General features: G+C 44.0%; 1 protein-coding gene across 1 annotated transcript in view; it reads left to right on the forward strand.

Annotated features, from left to right (window-relative positions):
• OLFML2B (olfactomedin like 2B) overlaps positions 1-13,465 on the forward strand; it is a 58,010-nt gene extending 44,545 nt beyond the window's left edge. Inside the window, 2 exon segments of the mRNA XM_020988631.2 lie at positions 10,924-11,100; positions 11,539-13,465. Coding sequence (XP_020844290.1) covers positions 10,924-11,100; positions 11,539-12,140 — 779 coding nt within the window. The 3' untranslated portion in view covers positions 12,141-13,465.
• The last annotated feature ends 1,582 nt before the right edge of the window (positions 13,466-15,047 follow it).

Genomic DNA, 15,047 nt, shown 5'->3' on the forward strand with positions numbered 1-15,047 from the left:
ACAGATTGTGGTATGAGTTTAAGCAAATGGTTACCAAAGTCAGAGAATGGTAGTTTCCAAACCCTAGTCACATCCTGTCTCATCCCTCCAGATGTTTAGAAAGTTGACTTTCCCCTTCCCCAAATATCCAGAATGTTGGTGGCAAAGGGGTAAAAGGTTTCTGGGTAGTAACCCTCTTCGAGGGTCCAAGTGATGATATCACAGGGTCAACCTGGAGCCCTTTTGTTGGTAATGTCTAAATTGGTATTGGTCTTCTCCGCTGCTGCCATACCCTGCTTCCATTCAGGGTCCCCACACTATCTCTCTGAGGTATGCAGCACCTTGATATTGCTACCATTAACAAGATTTTCTGACATTGACTGCAATTAATGGGGTACAACCTTCCAAGGGTTCTGAAATCTCTATCTTCACTATGCTAAAACCTGAAACTGCTGCCTTCAGAGGCAGGCTACTTCCTGGAAATTGCTAAATACACAGATAAGTTTTTTTCCAGGCACCATCATCCAATAATATTATATACCTCCTACTTAGGTGTAGAGGGCCAGAAGTGTGATTCTGGCTTTGGAGGATGTCATAAATGAGACTTTGCTGATGTGGACTCAAAACATTAACTAAATAAACATAAAATTTGCGGGATTTCTCCCCACCCCAGGTTGTCTGGTTTGTTGTAGGAAACTTTGAAAGTTTTTTTTTTTGGTTGCTGTTTGAGCAATCATTCATAAACACTCATCTCAGACAGATGTTTCCCATATACTGATGTTGGGTGTTGATGGATTTTTTTTTGTCATCTTAATTCAGCAAAACATTTGTTAAGCCCTTGGTATATGAAGAATAAAAGGCAAAGTGGGATAGCGGGTAGGGGGCTGATTTTGGAGTTAGGAAGACATAGGCACTGGTCCAATCTCTGAGATAGACTGGTCGTGTTAAGTGAATATGGGCAAGTCACTTAATCTTTCAATGACCCAGGCAGTTTTCCAAGGTCATGTTACAGATGGGTTGTCAGTCTGCATTAACAGAGGGAGTTTCAACACCAGGAATTTCCCACATTAATAATATTACAGATACAGGCCAAAATGTACAAGATGCTGTGCCAAGCGATAAAAGACAAAAAGATTAATAAGACACAGTCCCTGCCTTCCCCAAGTTTACAGGGAGATAAGATGGGGAAATTAACAGGGAAAAAAGACACTTATGCTTACTACATAGGAGAGAAGTACAAAGTGCTATGGGGAACCCAAATAGAAAAGCACCTTTCTCACTGCCAGAAACAATGGAAGCTTCAGGGAGGAGGTGACATTTCAGCTGAACTTTAAATGAATGGTGGGATTCAGGGGGCAGAAGTGAATGTGAGGGGTATCCCACTGTTAGGTGATGGTGTGAGCAAAAGCAGAAAAAGATGGGATAGATTGAATGGAAGGGCATCCCAGCATTTGGTGATGGCGTGAGCAAAAGCAGAAAAAGACAGGACAGATTCAAGCAATGGTGAGTACACTAGTTTGGGAGAAGTGGAGAGCGTTAGAAAAGAAAAGGGAGATGATACTGGAGAGGTAAGTTGGAACCATGTTGTAAAAGGTCTTGAACACTAGATTATGGAGGTGGCAGTGGGGACTCGTGGAAAAATTTTAAGCTAAGGAGTGACATGATTGTAGTTGCCTGGATATTAGGAAGCTTAATTTGGCAGCTGTGTGAAGTATGAATTGAAACAGGGAGAAATTAGAGGCAAAGAGACCAGGTAGAAAGTAACTGAAATCATTTAGGTGAGAGATAATAAGGGCCTGTCATGGGATGGTAGCAGTTAGGATGGAAAAGAAGAAACAGATGGGAGTTAGAACTGATAGAATTCAAAAGCTGTTTGGATAGGGGAATAGAGCAAGGAAGAGATTACCCTGACGTTTTGAGCCTGGTCGACCAGGTTATGTTAAATTACTAGCAAAAAGAAAGCTAGTCCTGCCTTAAGAAGCTTATATTCTAATGGGAGAAGACCACACATAAAAGAAGAGCCAGAAAAGGTGAAGAGGGTAAGGGAAGACGGAAGGTACCCACGGTGCGGACAAAGTGGAAAAGTTATCCAAAGAGTCAGGAGCTGAGCTGGGTTCGAGGTGAGCATGGTGGCTGGCATGACTCATGGTGGTGCTGTTCATTGGAATAGGGAGGTGAGAAGGAAAAGCAAGTTTCAGAGGAGGAGTCGGTATGGTGGGTAGAGTTCAGTTTTGAACATGCTGAGCTTGAGGTGCTGTTTTGCTTGGCAGTTATAAAAATGAGATGATCTGTACGGTTCCCAGCTCCAACATCTGGTGATGCTGCAGTTAACTAGTGAGTATGAGCCTTGACATTTCTAGGACAATTTAAAATGTGTTTTTAAATGAGTCTGCTTTAAAATGGAGACACCTTATCCCAGAGATTTTAATCGTCGCTTTGTGACACTCCAGGCTGTATCTAGTCATTCCCTCCTCCCCCTCAATATTACAAACCTCCCAAAATAAAATCACTTTTTGCTAACTTTAGCAGCAAACATAAATTGGCACCAGACAGTACTTTAGTCAAACAAACAATGACAGACCAGAGAAGCTATGAAAGGGTGGGAATCATTGCCTAGTTCTTGCTTTGCTCTGACAATTACTGGCAGCCCCAAACTTGGATGGGATCTGGGAAGGGAATGCAGAATGCAGTCAGATCTCCCTGCCTGCCACGTGGTCAATGCCTTTGCAGTTTCCTAGACCTACAATTGCTACTTTGCAGGGGGTGAGGGTGAAAGGGGTTGGAGAAGAAGGACTTTTAGGGTTAAGCTAACAGACTGCCTCCCTAGTATTTGAGTTTAGTGAAGATACTGAGTTTATCCCTAAAGAGTATAAACTTAACAGGCTCCACCTTTCCACTTTCGCCCACTAGATTGGAAAGCAGACTACCCCTGGAGGGACTGTGTGATTGACAATCATCTGAGTCTTCCCCTATGCCCAGGTCCCCCAGCCTGCGGTTGGTGGAGGGAAGTGATACTATTACTTGCTTTGTGATGCCTTAGAAAACAGTAACAGTGGAAGGGGCCCCAGAATTTACCCTATCACCTTCCTTAAGTAACTCAATATCCGGTAATCTCTACACCACTCCCCCACCCCACCCCCACACCGAATTCCATGGATACATTCCAGCCTCAGCTACTATCCTAGCTCAGTTTCAAACTCCAAAGCCAGCTCTTTGACAACTCCTGGAAATTCAGACATCTTGTAACCTAAGTTTCTACAGCCTTAGAAATTAGACTATCGAGGGAGCTAGGTGGCACAGTGGATAGAGTCCTGGAGTGAGGAGGACCCACGTTAAAATCCACCCTCAGACACTTACTGGCTGTATGACCCTGGGCATATAACTTAACCCTGATTGCCTCCAAAAAAAGAAAGAAAGAAAGAAGGAAAGAAAGAAACTAGAATATTGAGCTGAGATGGAAGAATTAAATTAATAGAGAAACAAACAAATAAAAAGATAAATGGATAAGTTAAAAAAAAAACTGATGACCCTCACCTAAGAAATACCAAACTAGCTTGGTATGGTGGGTTCTGAGTCAGAAGACCTGGATGCTAATCCTGCTTTTGCCATTACCTACATGTGTGAGCCTGGACAAATAACAATTTCTGGGCCTCAGCTTTCTTATCTGTGAAATGAGAAGATTGGAATAGATCATTTCAAAGGGCTCTGTGGTTTTGGTTTATTAGTAGATAATGGTCTTTTCCTAGAGCTTTGAAATATTTGGCCCAGTGAGTCAGTGAAGTACAAATTAGTTTGATTCTGCTCTGAAACAACCTTTAAGAAGTGTCATCCTTTGTTTCTGTGCATGGGCCCAAAATATTTTCTTCCTTTTTGGTTCCCTTGAAGATGAAAGGATGTTCTCTTCGCTTTCCCAAAATGCCATTGGTTGGCTGCCAGGGACGAGAGCAGTGGAATGGCCCTCATTTTTCACTTTCTGGCAGGACTGTCTGGGCTCCAAAGTGTTATGTTGCTTCCAGTGTAGCCTAGCTTCAAACTTGAAAACAACTGACCTTCCAGCCATCTACTAAACTTGTTCACCAAGGGGACCGGCAAGTACTGAGACCTGAAGGAGGACCTGGGAGATGGCAACAGTTGATGGTCAGAGGAGCTTCAGAAAACCAGCACTGCCTAGCTCTGGGCTTGGGGTTCCTCTCCAGCTGTGTCAGGGCAGACACCTCTGGGCTTGAGAGGAGATAGAAAGAAGATTGGCTTTATGGTCCTTGTTAGTGATAAGAGGCAATTCCCATTTGTGATCTGGACACTCTACTTTTTGGGTTATTTATATGGAACGTATTACAGCCATTAGGAAGGCAAAGCAGAGAAGCTATGAGAACCAGGAAGCAGTAAATGTTGCCAATAGACCTCACTGAGCACCTTAGCCTCTTTCCTGCTCTGAGGTTATCTAAAAGGCAGTCGATAAAAGCAGGGAATACAGCAGTTGGGGCAGGTTTTTCTAAATTAGCGCATTTCCAGTGATGGCAGAACTAAATGCTGTGACAGAAGGGTGAACAAGACTGGGTAAAGAGACATCTTGATGGCAAAGCATGACAGCTCTAGGTAGTCTGGTGTCCCTCAGTGGCTTCCCCAGTGTGTGTTTCCCTGGGTCTAGTGTTTCAAGAGAGAAGACGTCTGTGCTAAGCTATCCTTTAAGAGTCTTAGGAACAGAGAACACCCAAGGGATTGGGTGATAAAACTGTTACGAGGCCAACAACAGCTGTGGCCTAGATAATACCATTTGAGGCTTTCCTAATTCTTTCGACTACATTTCTTACAGAGGTCATGGGACCCTGCCAGGGAGAAGGATTCATTAAGCAAGTGGACAGTGATGTGGAACAGTGATGTGGAAAGTCTGCCCAGGTCATCCCAGGGAGCCACAACTCAGAGCTCCCTCCAGTTTCTTGTTGCCAAATCTAGTGAACTTTTCTCAAGTCCTTGATATCTTTGCAGCCCCTAATACTATTGACTGCCTGGATACTCTTTTCCTCTCTTCTGGATTTTTGTGATATTATTCTCTCTCTTGGTTCTCCTCTTGCTCCCACTCTCCTTTTTAGTCCTTTTTTGCTAATTTATTGTCAGTGTCATGCCCTTAAACCGTGGGTATACTCCAAGGCTCTGTCCTGCGTCATCTTCTCTTCTCTCTCCCCACTTTCCCAGTTGGTGACCTGATCACCCTTTCCTGCTGTGAATTGAATTATCTCATCTATGCAGATGATGCTCAGATCTTTCTAGTCGCATTTCTCCCCTGAGTTCCAGCCCCACATCATCAACTAATTGCCTTTTGGGCACTTCAAACAGAATGTTCTGTAGATATTCCAGTATGTCCAAAACAGAGCTCATCATCTTTCCCCCAAACCTACTCTTTATCTGAACTTTGTATTTCTGTCCAAGGCACTGACATATTGCCAGTTTCCTAGGTTTACAACTTTGGCATGACTTCTCATTCTCTCTCATCCCATCTTTCCAATCACTTGCCAAATCTTGTCATTCCTACCTTCATAATCTCCATTATTCTGCTCTTCTCTCTACTCACCCAGGCTACCACCCTAGTTTATCTCGTCATCTCCTGGACTGGGGCAGGAGCTTCCTTGCTCAGGTCTCTCCTCACTCCCATCCATCCTTCACAGAGCTGCCAGTGATTTTGCTTAAACACAGGTTTGACCATGCCACTCTCCCAATAAGTAAATGCCAATGGCTCCCTGTTACCTGGATTATAAAATATCAACTCCTCTGATTGGCATTTAAAGCCATTCACAAGCTGGCTCCAAACCCTCTAGCCTTATTACACATTTACTTCTCCTCCTCCATTCTGTGGTCCAGTCAAATGGGCAACCTTATGATTCCTTACACATAACACTAGATCTCCTGTCTCTTTACCCTTGCACTAAGCTTAGAACGCATTCCCTTCTCACCTTCACCTCCATCGTTTACTTCATGATTCAGCTCAAGCACCATCTTCTAAAGGGAGCCACCATACTCCAAAGTGCCCTCTCTCCCTGAATTACCTTGTATGTGTGTATTCCATAACTTATCTATGTATACATTGTTTCTCCCCCTACCCACCCCCAATCCTACTCCTGAGAGAATATAAGTTCTGTGAGTTCAGGAACTTTATTTTTTTAACTAAATTTTTTTCACTAAATGAAAATTTGCTGTCTCTCACTTCTACCTCCCTCCCTCTGCCCCCATTAAGAAAACAAGAAGAACAAAGCCCTTCTTATAAACATATATAGTCAAGCAAAATAAATTCCCACATTGACTCAGTCCGAAAAGATATGTCTCAGTCTAGTGCAGTGACTTCCCCGCCTTTGTCTTTGCATCTTCAACACCTGGCATAGTGCCTGGCATATAGTAGGTGATTAATAAATGCTTGCTTGATTGATTGGGATAGATAAAGAAACTCCTAGAAGCATTCTGGGGCCTTAATTTCTTACCAGGGACTGTGGGGGCACCTTTCCTTTTGAACCATGAACACTGGGAGAGGAGAAAGCAATGAATATCCGTTTGCCTGGGCATGGATGAAGAGGCCTGTGCATCGCTGGCACAGAGATTGGGTCAGAGTTTTGAGGGCAGTGGGGATGGTGTGCAAACATTGCAAAGCTTGAACTAATTGTTGATTGGCAGCAAAGATCCTTCCAAATGCCAGAAAATGAGATATTTTCCATCAAAGCTCTGAAGCCTGAGTCTAGCCAGGGATTCAATTTTATTGTTACAATGGATGAGCTCAATTATTAAGAGAATGAGCTGTTGGCCTTTGTATGAATCCCCTGCCTGGTTCCTGTTTGTTTCTAAAAGGCAGAGTCACAACTGTCTTAGTCCAACTTGGACCTGACAAACCTCCCACAGAGTTGTTTACATGCTGGGCTTTGCACATAGCTACTGAGTCTGGTTGGAAAAAAATACAGAGGTGGTGGCAGGGGTGAGGGTGGGAGTGGGGGTGGGGGGAAAAGGGGGGAGCCAGAAGGCAAAGTTTGACAGTGTGCTATCAACAACAAGCATTTATTAAGCACCTACTGTGTGCCAGGCACTGTGCTAAGTGCTGGGGTTACAAAGAACGGCAAAAGACAAAAGCCATCAAGCATCTTACAGTCTAATGAAAGAAAAAAACATGAAAAGGATAATGTACAAACAAGATATATGCAGGAAATTGGAGATAATCCACAGAGGGAAGACAAGCTCAGGAAAGGCTTGTTGTAGAAAGTAGGCTTTTAGCTGGGACTTAAAGGAAGCTACAGCCAGAAGGCAGAGATAAGGAGAGAGGAAATTCTGTGCATGGGGAACAGCCAGGACCTGATAAAGTGCAGGATTTGGAGTCAGGAAGACTTGATTCAAATCCTACCTCTGACATTTCCCAAGTGTATGACCTTGGGCAAGTCACTTAACCTCAGTTTCTTCATCTGTAAAGTGTGAGGAGATAAAAAAAAAACCACTTGGTCATTGTGAGGCTCATGTAAGATAATGAATAGATGGAAACATTATTATATAGGATTTTCCAAAGGTCTTGACGCAACTTCAATGTTATAGCTTCCCAAATCCCTGGTAAGTATGTCCTAACCCTAGAGGCCTGCCTCTGCTGTTGGTCCTGGCTCTGTGAGCACTAGGCTTGGGAAAGAGGCTGACAGGACTGCAGGCCTGGTGATGCCAGAGCCGTGCAGAAAGCAGAGCTAACCTCCAAGCTGCTCCACACCCCCAGGGTGGATGGGGAAAGCCAGCTTTGCACAATCAGCTTTCCTGGCCTGGAATTTAAAGTAACTCACTGGGGACCTAAGAGTGCCCTGAAGGAACGTATCACTCGGCTCTGCCACAGCTGCCCTGAAGCGAGGAGGTCACTTTTGTCACAAACACCCATCCATTCCATTCTTTTCCCTGCCATCTCCGGGGCATCAGCGGAGGCCAGGGGCCACCAGTTTTATTTCTTGGGAAAGAATGCCTAAGATACGAAAAAGAGATTTTGCCACAGGCCTGTACGAGATGTGGCTATTAAGTCTTGGGCCTATTTTTTTTCTTAACCAAAGCTATCAGGACAGGTCTATTCAAAAGAGCATTAGCCCTTTCTAAGTTAGTGCATTGGAATGAAGGAAGAAAAGAAGAATTTATTATTCATTTTTTTGTGCCAGGCTCTATGCTGAACACTTTGTCAATCTGGTCTCATTTGACGCTCACAACAACAGTACGAGATAGGTGCAATTATTATCCCCATTATACAGTAGAGGAAACTGAAGTTGACAGATGCTAAGTGATTTGCACAGGGTCACACAGCTAATAAGTGTCTGTGGTAGGATTTGAACTCAAGTCTTTCTGACTTCAGGTACAGTTACATCCACCTCACTACATTGGAAGACCACCTTGTAAGCTTGGGCATTGATTCCAGCAAAACAGCTTGTACTTAGAGGCAATAGGTGGCACACCTGGAATCAGGATTTCCTGAGTTCAAATCTTACCTTAGACACTTATTAGCTGCATGACCATGGGTAAGTCATATAACTTTTGTCTGCCTCAGTTTCCTAACTATAAAATGGGGATAATAATAGTACCTATCTCTTGGGGTTATTGTTAGGGTCAAGTGAGATAATGTTTGTAAACCACTTTGTAAACCTTGCTAACTATTATTATTAGATCATGTTTGGAACTCCTGAAATTATTCATCCTGGGATCATAGCTTTAGAGCTGGAAGGGACACTACAGGTCATCTCATCCAAGCCCTTTATTTTACAAATGAGGAAACTGAGGTCCAGAGAGGTGTCACAGTTTGCTCAAGGTCACATTGCTAGTAAGTGACAGGGGTGCTTGGGTTCTCAGGCTCTAAAGCTAGCACCATGGTACTGCCTCAAATTTTGTGGCCCCTCATTGGGGACCCGGAACTGGGCTCACCAATACAATCACTGACATTTCACTAGATTTGGTTCTGAATGGCTTTGAACTGTTTGTAAAAATCAAATCCACCCTCAGAGCACAAATCTTTGCCTTGCTTATGGGCATTTTGGAGAACCACCCTATAGGCTCCAAAGGAACTCTCAGATGAGTTTTCCAAAAGTTTGGATCATTGCCCGGAAAAGTGAGTACACAGTAAAGAGGGTTATGCTCATTTGTGTGAGCAGGCTGTGGCATTTGTTAAATCAATCACACGGCTTGACTTCATACAACAAGTTGATCCTCAGACCACCAAATGCCTACACCCAGCTCTACCACCAGACCCACTTCAAGACAGCCCCTTCCTGACTCCAGCATCTGACCTTGGCTCCCACCCTTCTTGGGCGCCATCAGGCCTTCAGCTTATCTCTGCTTCCAATTCTTCCAGGCATATAGTCTTGTCTGTTGCCTTCACTGCCCTTGTTAACTGTCCCATTCATTCTCCCAGAGCCCTATACAGGGGACAGAGAAACTGTACCTGGTGTCTGTGAAGTGCTTTACCCCTAATTCTAATCAATTGTCAATATTGTGCCTCTTGATCACATACAACCCCCCAACACAGTTGCTTCCTATTCCAGTGACCAGGGTTCTGCTATGAGGTGAGCACATGTGGCCAGACTAGCACAGATTTGGGGCATGATTATTTCCCTTGTCCCTTCATTAAGGTTGGCTGGGCATTTCAATGGAGGCTGCTCAAAAAGATTAGTCAAGTGGTGGGATTCAGTCAACACTCTGCAAACAGCTGTCTGGTCCCTGCAAATTGTTACCAGTCCACAAAGCTGTGAGCACCATGTTCAATGTGGGAACGTGTTTTGGTTGACTGCACATTTTGTTATACTTTGTCTTCTCCCAGTAGGGCAGGGAGAGAAAATAAATGCTTATTAATTGAAATTGAAAGTTTTAAAACCACCAAAGGTCCTTACTTCCTAAACCCACAAACTTAAGTTGACCTTTTCTTTCCTTCCTTCTTCATTCTCCCTCTCTCCTTTCTCTTCCTCCTCTCTCTCTCTCCTCTTCTTCCTCCCTTTCCTTTTCCTCTTCCTTCTCCTTGTCTTCCTCCTCCTCTTCCTCTTCCCTTTCTAAGCTGAAGAGCTATGGCTAGGGAGGGACAATCAACCTGAAGTCACCAATGTAATTTGGTTTGGGAGACACTGGGCAAGACCAGATGTCTCTCCTCTGATAAAAGTCTTATACAGCTCCTATTGAGAAAACTTGAAATTCCTTTGAACTGTCATTCAGAGCCTTCCACAAACTTGGCCCCTTACATCACCTTTTCAACCTTATCACATAACTTTCCTCCACATATTCCATATTCTGACAAAACTAGAGTGTTCTCTGCTCAATTTCTCCCTGTGCTTTAAAGCCCAACTCAAATGCTGCCTCCTTCATGAAGTCTTCTCCGTTCCCTATGTCAGCAAGTCTCACATAGAATTTTCTTTCGCGTTGTTGTATTTCATTTACATAACAATGTGCAATGTATTCATACATATTTGTGACTCAGCCCCCATTAGATCGAATGAAAGCTCTCTGAGGACAGGGGCTGTGTCTCATCTAAACCTTACATCTCCCCCAGGCCCTAGCACTGTGCTCTGTACACAGTAGACATTTAATCAATATTTAAGTTGAATTGAAAAGTCCCTTTCAACTCTGGGATTCTGTGACTTCAGTTCCCAAAAGGGCAGGGACTGTATGTCCTACAGCAACCCCACACATGAGGTCTAAGGTTCCTGCCCAGCTGTATGAGAGGAGCAGATCAAATACCCTGAGGGAGCGCACAAGTCATTCTGTCCACCATGTTCTCTAGGCAGTCCTGCACTGTCTCCAATAGCCAACATAGCCATGCTTATTAATCAGCCAATGAGGGAAAGCCTCAGGGCTTTGCTCAACAGCAGCCTTGCCAGTGGTCAGTGGTCAGCTTCCTTTGTTGCTTCTGGGCTAAGTCTTCCTCAGGTGAAATTGATTCACTATTTGTTTGAAAATCTTCTTGATCTTTCACAGGAAGGTGCAAAGACACACTCTCCACAATCACAGGTCCCACTACTCAGAACACTTATGGAAGGAATGAAGGAGCCTGGATGAAAGATCCCCTGGCCAAGGATGAGCGAATTTATGTTACTAATTATTACTACGGCAATACTCTGGTGGAGTTCCGGAACTTGGATAACTTTAAACAAGGTATGTGCCCTAGGCTGCCCTAGATACCGCCTCTGATGGAGGGCCCAGTGCCCTCTATAGTTCATGGATTAATCAGAGAACAGAACATACAGAGAGGTCAGGAGAGTTCTTTAGCCTGACTATGTGGGTGAGTGGTATGGATCCCTTCAGGACTGGAGCAAGCAGAGATGTACTTTAGGCATCAGTGCCTCTTTGGGTAAGGAAGAGCTTAGGAGGTGTTGGTTACAAAGATACAAAGTTGGGATGTGCCTGGTCAAGCCCTTTGGGTCTTACATTCCTAAGAGTTGTATGTTTCTTACCATGGTTCTGAACTTGGCTCCCCAAGAGCCAATCAGAGACACAGGAGGGCGACTTGTTTCTCTTAGTTGATTGTCCTTTCTCCCCATTGGCTCGATCACGTTTTTCTTGATTGCTGCCTCTTCATGCCCTCCCTTCTAGGTCGTTGGAGCAACTCCTACAAGCTCCCCTACAGCTGGATCGGCACAGGCCATGTTGTGTACAATGGGGCCTTTTACTATAACCGTGCCTTTACCCGTAATATCATCAAGTATGACCTGAAGCAACGCTACGTGGCCGCCTGGGCAATGCTCCATGATGTAGCCTATGAGGAAGCCACACCATGGAGATGGAGGGGCCACTCAGACGTGGACTTTGCAGTGGATGAGAATGGCCTGTGGCTCATCTACCCAGCTCTTGATGATGAGGGCTTCAGCCAGGAGGTCATTGTCCTTAGCAAGCTCAACTCTGTGGACCTGAGCACACAGAAGGAGACCACTTGGAGGACCGGCCTCCGGCGGAACTTCTATGGGAACTGCTTTGTTATCTGTGGTGTACTCTATGCTGTGGACAGCTATAACCAGCGCAACGCCAACATCTCCTATGCCTTTGACACCCACACCAATACCCAGATAGTACCGAGATTGCTCTTTGAGAATGAATATTCTTATACCACCCAGATAGACTACAACCCCAAAGATCGTCTACTCTATGCCTGGGACAATGGCCACCAAGTCACCTACCATGTGATCTTTGCCTACTGACACATCCTCCTATGCAAGCTGGGGCAGTAAAGGGGCCACTAGCACCTTTCTATGCGTGTCTGTGTATGTGTGTTTGTGTGCGTGTTTGTGTGTGTGCATGTGTGTTTGTATGTGCATGTGTGCCTTAAAGATTATTATTATTTGTACAAATTTGTACAAAGGGTGAAATGACAGTTTGGGTCTTTTTCTTAACATGGATTGTAGATCAATCCCTATAGCTGGTCTCTTCTATTTTTTTTTTTAGTGTAAATGTGCAGTTCTGTTTGACCAGTAACCACTCTTCCTCAACCCTAACCCCTCCATCTCCCATTTCTTTCCCAGATTGTAAAAACAGAGATTTCTTCATTAGGTAATATAACCCATCTGGATCAGCCAAGTGGAGAGGAAGAGAGGTTCGAGTGGAGAAAAAAAAACTGAATATATAAAGAATGCTTTTTTTTAACCATGAAGACTTAAGATTGTGTTTTTAAAAGTTTTTTTAAAAAAATCCAACCTGCAACAAATGCTTTTTTTAATAAAAAAGAAATAAAAAATAAACCCAAAATTTGATACATATTTTTTTTTGCCTTGTGTGGCTGTAGCTGGCTGTGGATATCTGCACGATTGTGGATCTCCTTAATAAGGGAAATAGTTATGGTCCTGCTTGACCTCCCTTTACTGAATAAAATCATTACCTTCACACGGATGCCTTGAGCATAACTAGAGTTTACACTGAAGATTTCTCTGTTGGGGCCATGCTCTGCTGACAGCCCTCACCTCTAGCTTTTTGGTACCATCCCCTCCTTTTATAATGCCACGCCAATCCCCTTGGCATTGTCTTGGTGTTACACACACGTGTTTTCTTTCTCCCTGAGACTTTGCTTTGGTACATACTTAGCCAAGTATTCCTCCTTTTGTGTTCAGAGGAGATTGCTAGCCCTGAAACAAGAAGGTGAAGGGAAATGTTTAAATGGTAGGGAAATGCTAGAGCCCACCTTTCTCATATAGTAAAATTCTCCTGCTTAAACAGTTTTGGGGAAAACACGAAACAGAAAAGTTGAGAGTGACCTGCTACAGAAGATGGAGGGCAGAATTGGGCAGAAGTAAGGATGACAGGAGGCCTACTATGGGACTGCCTGACAGACCCCATATACTGTGGAGGAAGCAGTTGAAAACTCTGTACCCTGCCTGGTCCTCCCTGACACTCACATACATTCACCTAGTGACTTTTCTACTGAATGCAAGCTAGCATCCCCCTCATTCCTCCACATTCACTGGCCAGAGCCCCATCTTATCAGCTTCTTGTATGTACATACGACCAAGAAATAAATACCCGCATGACTTTGCCTTGGCTTGGGGCTTTTTGTTTGGTTTGGACTTACCTGAGTGGCCAAAAAGCAATATTAACAAGCTATGTTAATATGTGGAACTTTATAATCACAAAGAGCTCTTCCTGTACTATCTCACAACCTTTTCAGTTCCATTCAGCTCATTTCCAATTGAATAAGCATGTATTGAGCAACTACTATGTGTCAGATGCTATGCGGCATGATAGGGATACAATTTAGCCTTCAAGGAATATGTGTTCTACAATGAGTTACACAGACAAGTAAAAAATTGAATACAAAGCAATTATTTTATGGGGGGCTGCACTGGGGCTCTCCTATAGGAGGTGGCATCTGAGTTAAACTTTGAAGGAAGCTAGGGGTTGCAAGAAGGAGGACAGAAAAGAAGAGGGACAGTATTGCAGACATGGGATGGGGGCACCTGCATAAGGAGATAGAGAGGAAATGAGAGATAGAATGTCATAGAAAAGGAACAGGAATCAGGCCAGCTTGGTTGAAACACAGAGTCCATGAGGGGAAGGAGTGTGTAATTGCCCTGGAAAGACAGGTTGGAATTTGGGAAGGCTTTCAGGCCAATAATCCCATGATCTGCACCACAGTTCAGGTATTAATACTCTCAATTTATAGATGGGCAAACTAGAGCTCCAAGAGGTTGAATTGCCCAAACTCATACAGTTATTACATTGATTACAGTCCTGAGCTCCAAGAGAGTGCTTTAGGTACTTCTGCAGGTACTTCTGAGGCATGATGGGAACAGAGGCCCAGGTGACTCATGGTTAGAGAATGAGAGTGAAGGTTGCCAGTTCAGGTCCTCCTTTCTGGCCAGGATGAAGAGAGCCCAAAATTAATTCTGTCTCAGTGGCAGCTTGGTTGAGTTGGTATCAATAAAATGAGGTGAGTTGAGGCCACTAATGACTATCGAGTTTGGAAACCTTGGCAGAGACCCAGGCATCCATGGCCAGCGGACCCTCCCCTCCTGGCCCACCACCTCCTTCACCTTCACAGATAGAGTTTCTCAAAAAGAATTGAGAAATGTTTTCAGAGCTGGGCTGCAGTGAGAGGCATTGGAGGGGAAATGAAATTAAACCTTGTAAAAATTAAATGTTGTTTTTACTAGAATTTTTTTTAAAGAGAAAAAGAAAACAAGTGTTGAGTTGAGGAGTTGTGGATACATCAGGGCCATTCAATCCTTCTCAAATTTCCAGACCACCAAAATTTCTCCTAAGGACCACCTCCTTTTCTTGGCTGCCCAGTTCTACCTAGAGGTGGTACCTTAAGATCAAAATAAAGATAAGGAGGATTGGCAGGACTCATGTTCTACTTCCAGAGCCGAGATGAATCAATGATACCTCTAACTCACCAGCTCAGGACTTTGGCTACCTCTGCCCCAGGAGTCTTCATTCATTCATTCATTCAACAAACATTTTATTAGGCACCTTCTACAAACAATCATTATGCACCTACAGAAAACTTGCTTTAAAAAGGGGCTATACACTAAAGCATGGATTACATTTAAGAGAGAAGGATGACATGGTTCAGCCTGGGAAGGTGGGAAAGGGAAAGGAGGACAGGATCTTCCTGC

The sequence above is a fragment of the Phascolarctos cinereus genome, unplaced genomic scaffold, assembly GCF_003287225.1.
Source record: "Phascolarctos cinereus isolate Bilbo 61053 unplaced genomic scaffold, phaCin_HiC Scaffold_5;HRSCAF=322, whole genome shotgun sequence".
In the NCBI taxonomy this organism is placed as follows: Eukaryota; Metazoa; Chordata; class Mammalia; order Diprotodontia; family Phascolarctidae; genus Phascolarctos; species Phascolarctos cinereus.